General features: G+C 38.1%; 1 protein-coding gene across 1 annotated transcript in view; it reads right to left on the bottom strand.

The window, feature by feature from the left end:
* The window catches only part of LOC104413817 (fibrillin-2-like), a gene marked incomplete at both ends in the record, with an annotated part of 42,511 nt that overhangs the window by 8,198 nt on the left and 13,002 nt on the right, over positions 1-21,311 (bottom strand). The window contains 6 exons of the mRNA XM_010024920.1: positions 6,209-6,334; positions 7,225-7,350; positions 16,222-16,344; positions 17,446-17,568; positions 18,233-18,358; positions 18,891-19,010. Of these exons, the coding sequence (XP_010023222.1) occupies positions 6,209-6,334; positions 7,225-7,350; positions 16,222-16,344; positions 17,446-17,568; positions 18,233-18,358; positions 18,891-19,010 (744 nt within the window). The remainder of the gene's footprint in view (positions 1-6,208; positions 6,335-7,224; positions 7,351-16,221; positions 16,345-17,445; positions 17,569-18,232; positions 18,359-18,890; positions 19,011-21,311) is intronic.

The raw sequence follows: 21,311 nt of genomic DNA, 5'->3' as shown, positions 1-21,311 counted from the left end.
ATCATTTGGTATGTTATGATGCATTAAGTCTAATTTCACTAGAGATTTATTCTTTCATAATCTTCTGGGGTCATAGTGAGGAATATGTGTTTAAAATACCCACCAAATTATGTATATATTATTAGGAAAAAAAAAAAAGAAAGAAAAAAAAAAAAAAGAGATGGAAAATGCCCAGGAATCAGTACATTGAGGAAACTGATTCCTCTCTCATGCCAAAAGCAAACACTTAATTTAAAAGGCAATTTTCACAGTCCCTTTATACAATTACCTACAATTACCTACAGAGATCAAACGGTACTTGGATGCCAGCAAATTTTTGAATAATGACAGAGCTTTATGTTTGTGCACTCTACTCTTAAACTTGCGAATTACCCGGTTTACGCATTAATACTACACAGATGCAGAGATATCTAGGAGACTCTACTGCATCAACAGTGTGCTATGTGAGCACATCCACACAGCTTCAAAAGCTGGCTGTGCTGCCAGCTGCATTGGCAGCAACCAAACTGGTAAGCCCATCCTGCTACAGGCTGGTAGTCCCACAGGGCATTAGGCAGAGCTTCCACGTTACTCTGACAACATCCTGCTTAGACACAGTTGGTCGTATTTTGTCTCAGACTGGGTCCTGAGCAAGCTAACTATGGAGAGTACAGCACTGTGTATAAGCAGGGAGGGCTAGGCTGGTCTGGCACTACTTATGTACTGATTGATGTGCTGGAAAGTGCAGTACAGAGGTAATCAAGTAGATCTAGAAAGCCAGTTACTTCTGAAAGAGCAAGCTCTAAGTCCCTCTGTATCTGAGCTGGCAGTCTGGAGGGCTTGCCAATGCTTACCTGCATCCCTTCTCCAGCCTGTAAATACATTTCACACTTTATTACCTCAGGTTTTAATACTTAAGGCATGCTCCCTGCCTCCTTTGCCTCCTCCTCTCTCCCCAGCCAGTAATATCTGGTAGTGAAGAGTAGTCTGATGCTTTTGCAGAGAAACCAGATACTGGTTCCCACAATTAGAAACAGATCATACTGAGACAAAGAAGTGATCTTAAATATGCACTGTATGTCAAGTAATTATCCATACAGAAATGCTCTTGGAGAAAGACACACTTTTTCTTCCTTTCTATTTGCCATCTTGCTTTCAGCAGTTTGGCTTGCTTCAAAAAAGAGAGATAAAAATTTAAAAGACAGGACAAATGAACTAAAATTGAGCTATGCATAGCTTCTCCATGGCAGAGGCAAAAACCAAAGGACTGGTAGCCAAACAACTGAAGTAATGGTTCTTTACACAGCAGGTAGAGAAATTGGAAATCCTTGCCCTAGGATGCTGAAAGCTTGCATTAATCAATGGCACCCTGGACAAGCCCATGGGAAATAAAGTCATCAAGGTCTGTATAAGGTGAAGATTGTACTTCTGGTGTCACAAGTCCCTAGACCTCAATTGTTGGGGACTCGAGAGACTATTTTTTGAAAATAATGTTGTACACTTGCTCTGTTGTGGGTCATAAGGATCTTAGATGAGTATCTGCATTTTTATGTCTTTGCTTTTAAGCATATGTGGTTCTCAGTCCAGTTAGTTGTAAGTGTTCTTCCCTGCTCTTGGCTAAGATTCAGAGTAGTTCCCATGAGGGACCAGACATTATCTGTGCCACAGAATATTTGGGGCTTTTGGACACTGAGTACATGCAAAATGAGACTTACAAGTTGGCCACATCTGAGCACGTTTTCAGAGTAAAGAGGCACCGTCCCGACACAGAAACTACTCAAGAAATTTCAAGCTCTAACAGTATAGAGAAGCAGCAGGTTTCTAAAGAAAAAGATCTGTGTATTTATAAATACCCAGATCAACATTTTCTTGGAAATGAACAAAAATATTGACTGAATTTTTAAAAGACTGTCCATTCCACACCAAAGTCAGATGACCTAGTCTAAATCCTCACTTGGGTTTACATCAAACATGTTCCCTGGCAAAACAACTGATTCAGTCTGCCAGGCTGCTGCTATTTGCAGGGGACATTCCCCTTTCACCATTCCTTCTTTTTCTTCCAGTCTCAGTCTTTCCACCCTTCTCAAGTGCAGTGCCTGCCCCTCATTGATTCCACAGACAGTTAACTTTCCATATTTGTGGATGAGAACAGCAGAAGCTGGACACCAAAAACAGGGGTGAGGGAAGATGTGTCATGGAACCAGACTCCTCCTCACTCCACTTTGCCCTGATGCAGGTGAAGGAATATTCATCCTCTTTTTTCTCTATGGAGTAGAAAGAGGGAGAACAGCTTTCACTGAGGATTAGGGTACACCTATCTGGAGACATTAACTTCTGGTTGTTTCTAAAACAATCTTGTGAATATGCTCTAGGCCTCTAACCCCCAAAAGAACAGTTTGTTAGTTTCTGCATTTGACATCCTTCAGCACTCTGCTGGTTAAAAAAAGAAAAACAAACAAACAAAACAAAAACCAAACCCAACGCTTCTGGGCATTAACAGGTTTATAATACTGCACTGACTACTCCCAAAAACCATCATTCAGGAAAAAAAATTAAAGCATGAATGCAATTCAGCAGTAGTGCTCTGCTGAATCAGACAAAAAAGTATCATTTGCACAATGTAAACAAACTTCAGAAATTGTTACATACACCTTCTTGTAATTTTTAAAAAAAGTGGGCAAGAAACCAAATTGATTTATATTTTGTTTTATATTTTAAAATAAAAGCCATTATGTACGAAAATATCAGGGTTTTTTTAAAAAACATTATTTTTCTTAAGTGAAGTGAGAATACATTGTAAATGTCAGAGAAAAAAACTGAAACAGTCCACTGTACATTCTTGAAAATGAACTTCAAAGCACATCTGGTTTATATTTAACTAGTTATGTCACTGGAAACACAATCTAAACCACAGAGCTTGTTGAAAAATTTCAACTTTTGCAGACTCTGCAGCCTCAAAAACTCCCCCACTCCTCACAACAAACTGATAAAAAATTTCAGCTGAACTATAAATGAAAAAAAGTGAAAGGTTTTATTGGTTCTTCAGTCACTGATGAGAATTGTATTAATTGAAAATATTGTGAGTGATAGGCATCAGAGCATTTTCAGAGCACAGTGCAGAGGTTCTGTCTACAGAAGATTCTAACAAATAGTGAACTTGCAATTCCAAACTGAATTACACAGTGTTTCTTTAAAAACAGAATTTCAACAGAAAGAGATGAATTTATTCCTCTACTGCCAACCCACTCAATATTAAAAACAAAAAAGTAATACCCTTAATAGGTTTTATATACAGTTTTATGTCAACCCCCTTCTGATAAGCTTTTTCACCTGATCAGCTAAATTTAAACACTGATCTACCCATGAGATTCTAGATGAAGGTGACAGATCCTTCATGACCTTTGTATGGAAGTTAATGTAGATAATAATATTGAAAAAAAGACCATAAAAAAGGAGAAGCATTTTAGGATGATTACACTTAAGTTCAGAAAGGAAATACTCTTACAAATCTGAAGTTTTAGTTAATGATCAGTTGTTGGGGTTTTTTTTCCCCAAATGAGAAAACAGGATTTTTTTTCTTCCTTTAATAAAAAGCTTTATTATTTTAAATGTTACTGCCACATTCATGTTCAATCCCAACCTCATTGCTCAGAGTTCAGCAGACATACAGGATTTTGAAATACGGCCAAAAGAAGCACAGGCACTGTTATTCTATGAAGATGGCAAAATACCTTCCTTTTGACTAACAAGCTTAACCTGACGACCACCATGAAGAGAGATGAGACAGGGACAGATCTGTTCTTTTATAGAATCTTTTGGAATATCAAACAATACCCTTTCATTAGTCTTTGCAGGAGCCAAGGTACAAATATTGCAAATGTACACATGTATGTTCTTTAATGGATATCTAAAAAAAAATTATTACTAAAGAAAATGACAGTAAAACCCTCACCAAACCCACCAAATAGAAACCCAAACAGCCTTACTTAATGAGCTTGAATGATCATCTTAGTAACTATTCTTTCACAGCAGAACAGATTTTAATTTAGGTAACAATCTGTTTAAAAAAGGTGCATGTGCATTTTCAACCTCATGCTCAGGTTGGTTCGAGGTGTGAAATACCTCAGTTCCTAGCTAACTGTCAAAGGCACTGTATGTGCTAGTTTAAATAAATCATTCTGGTTTAGAATTGATTCATAATTTGGAGAATGCACCTAGCTTCCTTAGACAAAAACTAGAAGTGGTCGTATTTCTTAGAAAAATGCACTAAGGTGCCATTAAGAGGAGACATGCCTGCCATTTGAATTACTGCTAATATCTTCTCTTCAGATCTTCATAGTAGATTCCTCTAAGTTCTACTTTATCTTAACTGTAATTTTATTTTTTTTAAATAGTATGGTTTTGCAGTCAATATCAGCTAGCAATGCTATCTAAAGAAGTCACCCTTTCCTCGACGAACTACTAATTCAAATGAATTTGTAAATCATTTCCACTCAAGAATAACTTTCCCTCATGCTCTTCTCCACTTAACACCCCACTCACATAAGATAAGGGACTCCCAGACTTGGTTAACTGTGTCCTGATCCCCAAACTACTTCTAGCACAAGAGAAAACACATTGCAATGACGATAAGGATGCCCAGAAGACAGGAAAGATCACTTTTTTCCTAAGGCTGTGGTGGCTCTGTGGTGGTTCAATGTAATCAGGAAACCACTAGTATGACTATTACTGATGGTATCAAAAAACAAATTTACATTTCATATTTTAAATTCTATATATGTTTTATTTCAATAATTTTGACTAGTTTGTTCGCATTTTGGCAACTCATTATCTACGTTTTGGCCAGTGTTATGCTCTGAATTTGATGGCTTGCTCATCTTCATAATGAACACCTCCCTTTACTATATTATTCTATTTTTTTTTCTTTCTAGAAGATTCCTTAATAAACATGCATATTAAAGGACACATGGTAAGCTATTTTCACAGCTAGAAATCTTACAGTGTACAGAAAGTAAACATATAGACAGACCCTGAAGAATAAATTTCACCTGAACATTCTGAATTCATACTAGTGTCCTGGGTTCACCTACAGCAGTCATTTTTTCTCCTTCTTAGTAGCTGGTGCAGTGCTGTGGTTTTGACTTTCAGCCTGGGAACAACGCTGATAACACCGATGTTTTTAGTTGTTGCTCAGTAACGTTTACTCTGACCAAGGACTTTCTCAGTCTCAAGCTCTGCCAGGGAGGAGGGGAAGCCGGGAGGAAGCAGAGACAGGACACCTGACCACAACTGGACAACGGGCTATTCCATACCACAGCACATCATGCCCAGTACATAAACTGGGGGGAGTTACCCGGAAGGCCCAGATCACTGCTCAGGTGCGGCTGGGTATCGGTCGGCGGGTGGTGAGCGGTTGTGTCCTCTCCCCTTGTTATTTCCCTTATCATTATTATTGGTAGCAGTAGTGGTTTGTATTATACCTTAGTTACTGGAGTGGTGTTAGCTCAACCTGTGGGAGTTACATTCCTCCGATTCTCCTCCCCATCCCTCCGGCAGCAGAGGGAGCAATGGGAGGAGGGGGGAGTGAGCAAGCAGCTGTGTGGTTCCAGGTTGCCGGCTGGGCTTGAACCACGTCAACTAGGAATTGAGATTACTTAGCAGATCAAGCACTGTAAATCCTGTTTCTGCTATGTAACACTTTCATTGCTCTAACATCTGTGTTCATTAGTAATATCAGAAAGCAATTTTGATTATACTGTAAAAATATAGGACAATTCTAGTATTACCAGGCAATAATAATTCATATCCTGGAATTCAAACATCACATAAAGCATCAAAATAGCAGAATTTGATCAAGAATTAACTGCTGCCACAGATTGAAGGGAGAAAAGAAAGAACAGACTCTGTAATCAAAACAGGTGCATTTCCCTAAATGATAAACTAGGTGTCCTTGCTACATGATCAAGACCAGGCATATATTCTCCTTTATTCCAGCTTAAAAATCCTTTCCTCAGGAAACGAAAATATTTTCATATAAATATGAACTGATTACTTAGAAAAAAATTCAATTGTAAGAACTGCCATTCTGCAGCGAAATTACAAGAGGAATGCAATGATTTATACAATATTTCCATCTTTTCCTCTTGTATTCATCACCACTCTTAATCTTTGTGATTGTTTAATGTTATATAATAAGCAATGAAATTAACACAACTTGGAATTTTTTCACCTTCACATGTGTCCGTCCCAGTGCTGAACACATAGCCCTTTGGACAAGTGCAGCTGTAACTTCCAGGGGTGTTTCGACAGAGACCATTATCACACAGCAGCCCATTCATTGAACATTCATCGATATCTGCAAAAAGATGAATTAGACATGCCAGTGAATGCATATGCCATGATATGCCTTCACCTCCACAAGTAGTCCCTGTTGCTTTCTACAGCAACAACTAGGTTGCTGGGTACAGAGTTTTCTACAACAGTGACTGAGCAAGGAAAAATGCCAGTTCTTAGTTCCAGAAGTCCAACTGGTTTTCAGATTCTCATTACCAAAATTTCTGTTCTGCTTTTGACGTTTTTCACTAACAGACTCTAAAAACAGTTCATGGTTTCTCTTATGTTTTCCTGAAATGACCTTGGATTCTTTGTCAATGTATGCCTATATCACTGGAACAACTTCATGAAGGCCTATTTTTTTTTTTAACACACAAAAACAATGTGTTAGATTACTGTTCTGGCTTATGGGCAAAAATCATTTTTGTTATCCATGAAATGAATATGGGCATTAAAACCTAAATTTTACAGTTCATGTATGGCAGACATCCCAAGAGTACACATATGTACATCCCCTCCCAAGATCTACTGTATTAAAAAAACACCAATCATTAAGACCAGGACATCAAGCACATTAAACGGGAAAAAAACATAAATTGACATTTTAGGTGGTCTTGACAAATGCTGTACATTAAAATACACAAACTGATCCATGGTTTTGAGAAAATTAATTCCTAACCTGCAATGATATTTCCTGCTTACACTCTCCAAACAGCAATATGCCACATCAAATAGGAAAAAAAAAAAAATTAGTAAGAATATTAGCATTTTCATTAGAGATTTTTTGTATTTTATTGTAGCTACAAGAAGTAGAAGTCCTGCAACCTAAATTCTGTCAATTCAAATTAGCATCAATATAGTGATGAATTATTAAACAATAATAAAAAAAAATAATCGAGCAAGTTAACTTACCCACACAATTCCTTCCAGAAAGATCAGGCTCATAGCCACTGTTACAGTTACAACGATAGCTGCCACGTAAGTTTTCACAAATTCCATTGGAGCAAATATCAGGATCCAATGCACACTCATTAATATCTGTATTAACACAACACATAAAATAACCAGATACTGAAAGATATGAAAAGCATAATCCTGTGATAGATGTGAACATCTAACTTACTGGATGTTGAGAGTATCGTTCAGAGCAAGGATATAGCAGGGTGCAGCCAGAAGGCTAAAAGAAGTGATTGTTTCCCTCTATTCAATACTAGTAAAGCCAAACCTGGAATACTGTGAACAGTTTTGGGCCACTCCATGAAGTTCACATGGTCCCACTCCTCAAGCCTGCCAAGATCTCTCTCTTGCTTCTAGCAAATCAACTGCACCACTCAGCTTGGTGTCATGTGCAAACCTGCTCAATCTATGTGTGTCTTTGATGAAGACATTAAACAGTACTTGTCCCAGTATGGACCCTTAAGGGACACCACTTGTTACTGGTTTCCTCTGGGCCATTGAGTTATTGACCATAATTCTTTGCACATGACCATGCAGCCAGTTCATTAGCTATCGAACAGCCTATGCATCAAACCCATCTATCTCCAATTTAGTAAAGACAGAAGAATGCTGTGGGAGACTGCATCAAAGGCCTTACAGATCTTCCCTTGTCCACTGGTGCAATCACTCTGTTGTAGAAGGCCATTAGATTAGTTAAGCATGATTTGCCCTTGGTGAAGCCATGTTGGCTGTCTCTAATCACCTCTTTCATGTTTTGACATAACAGGAGGATAAGTTCCATGATTTTATCATGTGCTGAGGCGAGACTGAATGCCCAGCAGTTTCCAGGGTCCTCCTTTTTACCCCATTTTAAAACTGGGTGTGATAGTCCCTTTAATGCACTCACTTGGGACTTTCTTGGCGTCAAATATGATGCAGAGTGGCTTAGCAACTGTATCTGCCAGCTCCCTCAGGTGCACCTCACCAGGCCCCATAGACTTGTGTATGTTCAGGTTCCTTGTGTGGTCTTGAGCCTGATCTTTTCTGATGATGGAAAGGACTTCGTGCCCCCAGTCCCTCCCTTTATGTTCAACACTTGAGAGATACGGGAAGAGTGATTACCAGTGAAAACTCAGGGAAAAAACCAACTGTTAAGTACCTCAGCCTTCTCCATGTTGTTAATCACTATTTCTCCTGTCTTATTTATCATGTTTGTGCGTGTCTGCATACATTTTCTTGTAATTGTCCTTTTCTGACCAACGTACCTGTAGAAGCTTGTCATATTCTTCACAGTCCTTGCCAAACTCAGCTCCAGCTGTGCCCTAGCTTCTCTGATCCCATGCCTATACATCTGGGCAGTGTCCCTGTATTCTTCCCAGGATACATACCCCTGGTTCCACTGCCCATGCATTTCATTCTTACACTTAGTTTGACCAGGAGGTCTTCACTCAGCCATGCTGGTCTCCTCTCTTCTTGCCTGATTTCTTACACGTGGGAACTGACAGCTCTTGTGATCAAAGGAAAATGTCCTTAAAAAGCTGACAGCTCTGTTCTGCTCCTGTCTCCCTAAGGGCAGTTTCCCATCCACTAGCTCCTTAAACAACTCAAAGCTTGCTCTCCTAAAATTCAGGGTCCTGGCTTTACTCTTCACCTTGCCCATACCCTAAAGATCATAAGTTCCACTAGGGCATGATCACTGCAGCCCAGACTGCCACCAGTCTTGACTTCTGTAACTAGTTCATCTGTGCTGATATGGAACAGGTCCAGTAATGCTTCTCTTCTGGTTAGGCTGTCTGTCACCTGGATGATGAAATTATCCTCAGTGCTCTCCCAGAATTTCCTGGACTACATACAGCTTGCCTTGCTGTTTTTCCAGCAGATGTCAGGGTGACTGATGTCCCCTAGCAGGATCAGTGCCTAATGTATGAGAAGGGGCTGAGGGAATAGACTTGTTTAGCAAGCAAGAGGGAAGATGAGAGGGACATCAACAGCAGTTCTGTGATCTCAATAGATGGTCACAGAAAAGATGGAGCCAGAATTTCTTTGAGGTTCACAATGGCAGGAAAAGTAGCAACAGTTACAACAGGGGAAATTTTAACTGAACACCAGGAAAATAATTCTTCCTCATGGGAATAGTTATGCACTAGAGCAAGCTGTCCAGAGAGGCTATGGGAACACCATCCTTGGAGATTTTACAAACTTTATTGAGCAAGACCTTAAGAAACCTGATTCACCTTTGAAGTTACCCCTGTTCTGAGCAGAAGGTTAGGCTGGATGACCTCCAGATGTCTTTTCCAACCTGTATCAATAGGGGCCTATGTGTTTATAAGAATACCTTGATGCAAAATATCTCTCCTATGCACTCAGTGACTGTGGTTTAAATTAGGTAAGAAGTTATACATTATTAGGTGACACAAATACTTTTCCTAATACAGAAATGATGCATATACTCAGTCTTACAGAAACTACAGCACTTGTTGGAAATACAGATTTTTTCTTGGATTGACAGAATAGAATGATAAATGAGATATATTCCCTGAATTTACAGTCCCATATAGAATTTCTGCTGTTGTTGGAAAATTCCAAAATATTCTTATAAGAACAGGAGCAGGCTAGTTTTAATTTTTTTTTCCCTCTGAGGAAAAGAGGATTTTTCAACATTATTTCTTCCCATACGGTAAGCCCATTACTTTAAATAGTTCCCTTTCCAAACCCTGGAAAGAACAGTAGGGGTGCTGGCCTAGCTGTGACTTCATGAAAAGCTTGGTTTATACTTGTATTGCTCAACTTTTTATAAAGGACATTTCCTTTTTAATCATAATGCAGTTTAAATCATGATTTACATACACTCAGGTATACATTTGGAAAAATCATGCTATTCCTCGATTAAAGTCAAAGCTATGAGACATCTGAAAATTTCACAAGAAAATAGGAATCAGCATAATAATTCAGCTTTATGTTTTTAATTTTCAGCAAAAAGTTTCCTGTAGTTTACTGAACTTGTTTGTATCGTTGGGACAAGCCCCACAATTTCATGACTCTATTGCTTTGTATCAAATTCATGATTTCATAAGGTCCAGTCCTTCGTGTTACTTTCTATATTGAATCAGATTGCAACATATCTGTCCTCACGTATGTCCAGATTTCTCACACGAAGACACGAAGGTTTTGCATTTGTTAATCACAAGCTGAATGAGAGGACTAGGCATGTGGTTTTGGACTGCAGCTGAATTAACAAACTATGTATCATCAACAAAAAGTCAAACAAAATCTCTATGACAAGAGCTTCACTGATAAAGAGTGAGTGCATTCCCATTCAATCTTGATAATAAGAATTCATGAGGAACACAACAGAATTTTTATTAGGGATTGAATGTGGGATCAGAATTCCTCTCCTTTAGGAAACGGAATTGGCAAACAAAGACCCTTGGTATAAGCAGTAACAGGAGTAGCAACAAAGAAAACTGTATGTAAGGTCACTGCACAAGATGTATGGAAAATACTAGAGTTTTCTTAAAAAAACTAAACAAAGACAGACTTTAGCTGAGACATGAATCCCTGAGAAATTGTAGACTTTATCATGCAGTTGTTGGAGACGACAGTTAGTTTTATGTTTTTAGTGAAAAACTGTATTTCTCATGTATCCAAAAAAACATATAACTTCTCCAACAGACTACATGCAAATTCTCATGGTAGGATGCTGTTTGTACAGTATACTGCCATTATTTTTCTGTGAGATTTAGAGATTCTTCAGATGGACCTTTTATATTTCACTGAAAACTAAGAAAATTTACAAACTCTGTGGATTTCAAATTACTTGTAAATTTGGCAATGTGTTAAGCAATGAGCTCATACAGAAGAAAAAACTATGCATACATACTTACAGTACTAAACAGAAACAGAATTTCTTTTATTATAATACTATTTTTAAAAGTTATGTAGGCTGTTACTAAGTATAACGATGTTCATGCTGACCTGAATTGGAGCTTTAATGATGGGAAGGATAAAAGCTACACAAATTAAATGCCTTGAAATTGTAAATGTACAGTATCAACTTTAATTTGGCTGCAACTTTATTAACTCATCAGGGAACTATCTAGCAATAAATCATAACACTGTGTTCCATCACTCCTTCTTCAATGTGCTCTACTTACTTGGCAGCTGCAGCCTGCATTGCCCCTACTTCAGGCCTGGCTCAGTTATTTTAATATTCCTCTCTCTGAGGTACTAAAAAGGGAGCTGGAGCTTTACAGTTCCCAGTACTAAATGCAAGTACTCACTTTCAGGACTTTTTTTAGAAGGATCTTTTTTAGTAAGCTCCCTTCCAACTCTAACTCACTAGAGAAAAGATCTCTCCATGGAAAAGGTCCACATAGGGAACACTGGATCTTAAGTGGAAAATTGTTCTATTACTATCCTGACTATGGCTGACTGATAGTCAACTGCAAATGTAAGTGGCTCCTGTCATTCTCCAAATGAGGGTGAACTGTTTTATGCGTATTCTAAGAAAAAGAAATTGTAGGCCAAACCTTTAAAATGGTTGATTCTTTCTTGTCAGGGTCAGGCAAAATCCAGTGCTGTAGAGAATTCTGGATTTTTCTTTAAACAAAATTTAATTACTGTATTTGACAGTATAGATACTGAAGTCGACATACTAATCTTGAGGCAAAAAACCTCCACTTCAGCATGGCAAAGAAAAATATATTTTATTTTTTTTTAACCTTGAATGATATGTATTAAAGAAAATGTGCAACATACCTCGTCCATCCACAGTAATACCTATTCCGCTGCTACACAGGCCATGGAATTCAGCTACTCCATCGAAGCAAAGAAGTGTTGGGGAAAAAAGAAAATGTTATTTCCAGTGTTTCATCTTCTTTAATCCTAACCCAAACCCACCCGATTTCTTTCAAAATAATTTTTCTACAATGTAACTAATAAAATGCCAATGTTCACATCAAATAATTAATAGATAATATTAATAGATAATATAGCTAAATATGTCAAGTAGCATTCCACCCTGTACTTTCACATATGTACAAACTCAAAATTTGGTAACAAGAATTAAACACTTTACAAGATTTCATTATAGTCTTGATAGTACTGTGTCCTTAAGTTACTGCTTTCAACCACAGTGCCAGTTTTACTTTATTTCTTCTAAATACTTTCCTGCTATCTCAGAAATCACTGAATGGAAATACTGTCCAAGACACATCATCTCTGTTCTATATTCAAGAGATTATTTTTTACTGAGTATCAGTTTTATCTGGAGAACTGATTCAAATGTAGCATAGATTTCTAAAATTAATATAGGCTGCTCTTTCAAACTGGATTGATCTGACTACAAAGTTTACAGATTCATCAGACAACTCTGAGTATTCTCTTTAAAGTATTACTACTTACAGCCAAATAAAGGAAAAACCTGATCTGAATATGAGTTTTTTAAGTCTGTATGTTCACTGTAGTGTTCAAAGAAACATAAAATTTTACCTGAGTTTTTAGCAGGGCAGGGGTGACATGGCTCTCCAAAACCATAGTCAGGATTAGCACAGCAACATTCAGATTTTGTCACAGCACCAGGAAAAGGACGGACACATGCTCCTTTTTTAATGGCTCCATAGCATGTGCTACGCATGTGAGTATCTGAGAAAGGGCAAGCAAAAAAATAATTTATTTTCTTAGGCTGCGAGTGAAATGTATGCAGACTATGTCAGTGAGAGCCAAAAAAATTTAAAAATTTGTTCAACAAAATGGTTATGTTGGCTACACCTGCATTGACCTGCTACAATAATCCTGATGGCATCAAGGCCAGTCCTCAAAATAGCTCCTGGAGCTGTGTCCAGAGCACATCAAAACCACCTAGACTAGCATATTGTGAGCAAATTTAAGAGCATTCCATAGGACCAAGCAAAGATAACCCAAACAACGAGAGCAGCTTTGTAATTCCATCAACACGTATCCCAACAAGAAACACACAATGGCTTGAATCAGCCCATAGTAACTATTTTCTCCCTTTGTGAGGTACTACAACCACAACCTGGACATGTAGATATTTATTTACTTCCAAAATCGCTCCCCATGTATGATAACTCACCAGCAGCCCAGGGCTGGTAATACTGGAGGCTACCTATTTCCAAAAGGAGGAGCATAGCCTCCTACTGTTTTCACAAATTCTGAACAGAAGTGCAATTTCAGCAGATTGTTCAGACCAGCATTTATGTGACATGGCTATCTTAATAGGCTTATACGTAAACTGGCACTGGGCTAGAACATGGCTTTTATTTATGCTCGTTGTCAATCTCCCTGTAAAACTACCATACCTTACGGCCTGGACATGAGCCTGAGGGCACTCAGAAACTGAGTATGGTGTGAGGGAATCCAGACACCTACTTAAAAGATGACCCCAAAACCAATGAAGAGAAGCTGCATGAAAAATCTTACAGTGAATGTTGCATATCCTGTGCCAATCCAAATAAGAGCTGGCAATGCCTTACTGCCTGCTCTCTGAGTGTTGTAAGCTGGCTACTATAAAACAGGATTGCCTGTACATAGATGTTTTCTCTTGCTATTGGTATCCCATGGAACAAATAGTTCTAGAGCATGGTTAAATGTGTCTCAGATTTCATGCTTATTCCTTGCCAACAGTCTAGGTGAAGCCAATACAATTTGCTTGCACTTCACAGCAGGAAAAGATTACTATGCTTGATAACAATCAAGAATTTTTGCACAAGAAATGTCTGTTCCTTTACTCCGCAAAATAATTAGTTGCATCACATCCTCTCCTAGTCCAGATGCCATTCGGCCATGCTCTGCCATGAATAAAAGGCCTTCTCACAGGAGTGAAAGCTTCCCCTTTCTTATGTGTCTGGGAGTAGAATGGAGAAGCAATTCGAGGAAAGGAAACAGCACTGAGAGAAACTGCAGGGGGAGGAAAGACTGGAAACTGAAAGAAATTCTCTGTAGGAAAGTCTTCAAACATGTGAAGTGTAGGAAGCAGCTGGAGGAAGCTACAGATGTACTGAGCAACTGCCCAGCATAGGAAGAGAGCTTTCCCACATAAGGCAATGTTTTCATAGAAGCAGCACAGGGACTCTGGGGAGGATTGCCTAATTATTTATAAGAAAACAGTCTTATCTACACAGTCAGTGGTTCACAAAGCCTGTGCAGGATGAAGAACCAAGCTGCTCCCTCAGAACCAAAATAGTGATCATGTGATAGGAGGAATGTTCTCCCGGGCTGTGCTTCCCATGCTGATACCAAAGATGAGAAGGTGTCCTGGGTTCACCTACAGCAGTCATTTTTTCTCCTTCTTAGTAGCTGGTGCAGCGCTGTGGTTTTGACTTTCAGTCTGGGAACAACGCTGATAACACCGATGTTTTTAGTTGTTGCTAAGTAATGTTTACTCTGACCAAGGACTTTCTCAGTCTCATGCTCTGCCAGGGAGGAGGGGAAGCCAGGAGGAAGCAGAGGCAGGACACCTGACCCAAACTGGCCAAAGGGGGATTCCATACCACCGCACGTCATGCCCAGTATAGAAACTGGGGGGAGTCATCCGGAAGGCCCAGATCACTGCTCGGGTCGGGCTGGGTATTGGTCGGCGGGTGGTGAGCGGTTGTGTCCTTTTCCCTTGTTATTCCTCTTATCATTATTATTGGTAGCAGTAGTGGTTTGTATTATACCTTAGTTACTGGAGAGCTGTTATCTCAACCCGTGGGAGTTACATTCCTTCGATTCTCCTCCCCATCCCTCCGGGAGCGGGGGGAGGAAGGAAAAGGAGGGGGAGTGAGCGAGCGGCTGCGGGGGTCCAAGTTGCCGGCTGGGGTTAAACCACGACAGAAGGACAGGCATTACTTTGTCCAGAGGCTATAAGCACCTCACCAAGCTCAGGTTCCCCATGTCACAACAGTTCTGAGTATGGACCTTACTGATGAACCTACACTACTCTCATCTATAGCTTGATCAACCTTTGGTTACTAAATTCAGAACTTATGTCTCGGATCAGAGTTTAGCATTGATGCTGCTGTAACCATGTATCTGTTTCCATAAGAACCATGTTTCTCCATCCACGGTTTCCCAGAGAATAGTATTTCTAGACTCCTAAATGTTGTGGTGTAGCACTTCAACAGCTGTACATGTTATCGCCACCATACTTGTGGTCAAGGTGGTTGACCTTTTCCAATGCTCAAATCATACAATGCTCATGAAAGACTTTGAGGTATGGTTCTGCAAAATAACCAGGGTAAAATAAAACTGTGATTTTATCCTGTATGGCTATAGCTTTGGATAGATGTGAACTACAAACTGAATTATAATTTAAGTGTCTCAGCAGAGAGCCAACAACATTGCACAAAGCTTCAGCCACAGCTCAGTACAAGTTCTGAGGTTATGACATAACCAGCTGGCCTGATCTAATACCAGTCCCACAGCAGCCCTGTAACCAGTAGCATCTAGTGCACAAGGCCATATAACAAAAGTGAAGCTGCCAAAGAGGAATTTAAGCTACTTGTCTTTTAACACTAGGTACAGGGGATTGCATTGTGCAAAAATTCCTAATAGTTCTTAATAGTGATATTTATGTTCACAGAATCAAGTCTATCCAGTTTTCACTATTTCTCCTGCTCAAGGTTTTTGAACACCATGATACAAGAAAAATAAAATATTTTCAGATTAAAGAATTGAAAAGGGGGGAGTTGACAAATATCAGTGCTGCAACTGAAATATGTAGCTGTTTAATGATTTGGAGTGGATGATGCACAACTGAACATAAATACAAATACATACATGCACATGCACATGCATGAACACAAACACATAGCAAAACAAAGCACAAATACTCCAGATTTATGCTGGAACAGATCCTGTGTGGTTTGATGTCAACATTATCTGTAAGAATGCCATCTGATGCATTCCTTTAATTTGACAACCTGATAATTCCACTTGCTTTTTAATGAAAAAAAAATAATTTACACTTACCTACACACACACGACCATCAACTCCAACAGCCAAGCCAGGTGGACACTCACACTGAAAGGATCCTTCAGTATTTATACAATGACCATTCATGCAAATTCCTGGTGTCTGACATTCATCAATATCTAATAGGAGGCAATGCAATTAGCTGTCTTTAAGCAAGATTACAATTAATATTTTTAGAACATTACCAAATTACTTTATGATAGCCGATGAATCATCAACGTATCCTTGTTTGTTTCTAATAAAAATCCCATTTTGGAATTACACTAAATAAAAATGCCAGCTGCACATTAAAAAAAGAAAAAAAAAATCACAAAAAATCCAGAAGAAATGTAGGATTAGAGGCACTTAAGACTCTACATTATGCAAAATTAATGATATATCTTCCCCTTGTCTATTTCATGATACTATAACTTCGTTTTAACATGTGGTTAAGGAAGCACTAATCAAGGAGTATCTATAGGATGATAAATTCTAATTTCAAAAAACTTTTCAGTGGTCATTAATTTCTATCAATTTCTATCAAAGTCAACAGGCCAGCTGCATGCATATTATATTAATATATGTACATATATTAAGAAAGCCACAGTTAATAGAAATACTTCAACTTCAAATCAGAGAACAAACGATTTAGATGATTTTGTACTTACTAAAAATAACTCAGGCCCAAACCTCCTTTTACTTGCAGCAAGTATCTTCCATTGGTTTGCTTAAACTAATGCTAAAACAGACTAAAAATCTTAAAATGTTAATCTAAGATTTCAATGACCTCACTTTAAAAAGTTTTTAATGTTATGTGGCAAATACAATGTCTTATGACTTATGCACTCAGAATTGCCAGAATAATGCTGTGGAAAACATACTTGTGTGTATTCACCAATGTAAAATCTTTTGAACTTGCCATACTGATGCTCACTTTAACATTTCATGAATGGCCTGCATATTTTGCTGCATTTACAATGCTCCAAGACTTCTCTCAAAGTTGTTTATCATCTGTTGTAGCTTTCACAGTACTATTAAGTAATTCATTTATTTCTTTCTGCAAGTTAAAGACCTATTTCTACTCCAGGCAGCTTAAGTAATCTCCTGTAACGAGTTAGTAAAGTATTAGTATGATTATTAAATCCATTTGACAAGGTCGCAATTCTTGCATGAATGAATGGACAGGAAAAGACATTTTCAAACAAGATTGCCTTAATGCATTACTTCTCAGTTGTACATACCAGTGCAGTAACGCCCATTTGGAGCCAGAACAAATCCTGGTTTGCAGATGCATTTAAAACTGCCATCTTCATTTATGCACATCCCATTTAAACACATGTTTGTAGTGGTACACTCATCATGGTCTGCAAAATATTGTGAAGAAAACTGCTCATAGTTCCTCACCTTCCAGAAGATGATGCAGTAAATATAAACAATCAGGACCGATGTGACATATACTTTCACCTGAATATTAAATTCTACTCTTAACTCTGATGAAGCATCTGAACAGTATTCACTCTACAGACAAAACAGATTTTTTTTTTTCCCTGTTCTGATCAGTCACTTTCCATGTTTCAGCGGACTGTGTATGGAAGAAGAGGGTGTATCTTTCCTTCTCACATGAAATGATAAAAAGCTTCAATCGCCTGACAGAATTAAGAACTTGTTATTTGTCTAGGAATTATTTTTTTTTACACAGTATAGTCAAAATTAAAACCAGTTATTTCTTCAGCAGTGCTGGTACATGGAGCACTTTCTATGAAGCTTAGGGAAAAATCTTATTCCCGGCACTGAGTTACCCAGAACTCTTGAGGAGAGATGCAGCCTCTGAAATAAAATTACTTCAGATTTTCTCTCCAAACATGCAGTTCTGCACAATAACTATTTGAATTAAGGGGGTATAAGTTCACCTCAGGTCACATATTATTTCAAAAAAGTTAATCCTTCATGATTCTCAATTGTAATATGAAGTACAGTTTCTAGAATGACCAAGCTAATGCCTGTCCTGTTATTTAGAAGAGTTCTTACCCACACAATTTTTTCCATCTGTAGTCAGTTCAAACCCAGCATTGCAAATACACTGGAAACTTCCATCAGTGTTTACACAGCGGCCATTTTTACAAAGAACACCATTCTGGATGCATTCATCTATATCTAACAACAAAAAACCCAAACCCACAATCAGAGAGTTACTGTAAAATAAAAATATTTATATAGTGACAATTACTGCTTTGAAAAATACTGGCATGTTATTTAAATATTACTTAGAAAAAAAAATCCAATGATGGTTAAGAATTTATTCTAATTTCATCAGATATAAGAAAGACTTGTACAATAAATGTTGTGTTTTGCAGTGCTCAGCAATTACGAGTATCTTTAAAAAGCTACTCACACATTCATGTGCGTGTGTACATACATAAGTATACACCGGTCGTACAAATAGTTTTGTAGAACTCCCAGCTAAGGAATTCCCTGATCAAGTGACAGGTTTTTCAGAATAATGGATAAATGTTAAAAAAACCCAGAACAAATGGTATGTTAGCTGAGAACTAGAGCTCCAATTAATACAGCAACTGTTTGGGTTTACTGAAATCACACTGCTAAGTACTTTCTGAACTCCAATGGGATCTGACATAAAGGGTCAGAACATCTGCAATGTCAGTAGATATGAAGTAAATTTTCTTACCAATGCAAGCTTGCTTGGTTGGAGTTCTTTGGAAACCTGTGTGGCACTTGCAGTAATAGGAACCAGGTGTGTTGACACAGTCTCCATTAGAGCATGGGTTAGATGTGCATTCATCAATGTCTGTTGGCAGCACAGAGAAGCATTAGTAAATTCACAACGTATACAACATCTTTTTCAAGTCTTGAAGTTTCTAAGTGAAAAAGACTGTAACTAACAGTAAAATGCTAAATAGTAAAAAAAATCAAACCAAAAACCCTTGTTCTTTACTTTTGTAAGAACACAGAGCTGTTCTTAGTCCAAACAGGCAGACATTTTGAAGAAGTGAAATGCTACTACATCATTATACACAACTTGAGACAAAATAAAAAATATGTAAGGATTTTGAGACATGAGATCTGACAATTGCCTAGTGAAAATGAACCACACTCTATTCAATATAGTTTAACAGAATGACAATTCATTCTTCTTTGGAATAAAACCAATGCAAAGCAAAATTGGCATTTAAAAATCAGAGCAAATCATGGCATCCAACACCCCCAATTCCCCATTTTATTAAGTTTATTGTAGCAGTGTGAGGAAGGGCCACACAGCAGCAGGGGGGATTCTTAATGAGAACACAGTCTGCGCACCACATCTCAATTATTTATGGCCCATTCATCCTCAACCTTAGTCTCTGCATTTGAATAATGCCAGACTTAATCTAGCCCTTCTCTATAAAGCACTTTATGCTCATTTCCAAGGGTCTTTGGTAATTGGGTGCAACCAAACACACTTTAACCACCTTACATCTTAGGTAACTGTCCAGAAATAACTCCCATTTGACACAGACCTCTGAAAACTAACTCCTTTCAAGAACCCTTTCCAAATTTGTTCCCCAGAACTTACCAATGAATCTGCTGTGCCTTTGACCTCAGACAGCTATTTCAAGCTCTAAAGTAACACTGATAATTCCTCCCCATTATATTCCTCTAAATACTCCCCTCTGTGATCCCAGGAGCAGAGTGAGCATATCCCTCTGGTCTGGCAGGCAGGATTGCTGGCTCAGTCTCTCCTGCATCTACCAGATGATGACCTGAGCAACTTGTCTCTGCTACAGCTAAATTCACAGGTTACAAACTGAATGGATCCCTTGATCAAATCTCTCTTTTTTCATCAATCATCTTTTCCAATTTGACTTTTTTTTCCCTTCAGCTATGCCCTCCGTTCCACTTATAGGTCTGAAATTACTCATCTGTTCCTTTAGGTAGGCTTTAGCACCACAAAACCAGCAGTGATTTGTGGGGGTTTTTATCTGACTGTAAGCTCTCATAGGAAGCTGGGGCTAAATAAAGCTACTGCAGATCAATTCTTATTAATGATAATTTTCCTAAGCATTTCACAGTGTATGCCAAAACAAATAGCAGGAAAAACCAAGGGTAATTTTGCTGATGATTTGTACTCACCCTTTATCACACCTAGTTTTAAAACTTAGTTTATTACATCTTGGAAACAATGGCAAGGAATGAGAAATTAAACTTACAAGAACATTGCATGTAAAATACATGTGTAACTCTATAAGGTGTTGTGCCATGAATGACTTGATTCTAAAAAATGGCAAAAGCTTAGTTTTGTTCTAATTTAGCAATAAGGAAGACCATACATTTCATGGGATTTACCATGTTAATGCATACAGTTAAAAAGAATAGCATCAATATACATATCAAAGAGATGTGGGATTACCCAAATCATTGATTTAATGATCTTGTTTATAGCACTCTTGGTGCCTAGATACAATCAGACCATTTTGGGTAAACAGTTACATGAATAAAAGCAAAGCAAATGGAAAAATCAAAGACCTCCTCTCATGCATATTTAGCTCATTCACATTTGTACAGCAGCTGATAGCACCACTCCAATAAAACCACAAGAATGAAGCAAGATAAAGAGAAATTCAGAGAGCTATATACAATGAAGAAAACAGTAACTCTTATCTTTATACTGCAGTAGACTTCTATGTAATCATAGTAGTTTCCAGCTCTCATGCTTCTCTACAGTCCCTGGCTGTTGGGATGCTCTGTCTCATGAGTGCTAGAATGGGTGTTTTTTCCACAGTGCTCAGCTGATATGAGGGGGACAAGGAGGATCGCACATAATTCCTTCAGAACTAAGACCTCAACTACCAATAAAATGTCAAACTCTAAATCATATTTTCACATAAATGTCTTATCAAATGTCTTAATTCAAATTACTGTATATTTATCTTGCTTTAGTATAGGGGAGGACAGGGGGAACTTACAAATACTAGATATGCCACTCCTCTATTTTTAGTTTTCCTGTAGAGAATGACATTTATGACTTATTTTATTAAAGCCTTCAACTTGCTTCATCTGTTAAAGAAAACATGTGCATGCTAGGAATGGACCTTACTGTAAACTAATTTAT

Source organism: Nestor notabilis, unplaced genomic scaffold (genome assembly GCF_000696875.1).
Source record: "Nestor notabilis isolate BGI_N333 unplaced genomic scaffold, ASM69687v1 scaffold14002, whole genome shotgun sequence".
Lineage (NCBI taxonomy): Eukaryota > Metazoa > Chordata > Aves > Psittaciformes > Psittacidae > Nestor > Nestor notabilis.
This window is presented reverse-complemented; position numbering and strand designations above follow the sequence as displayed.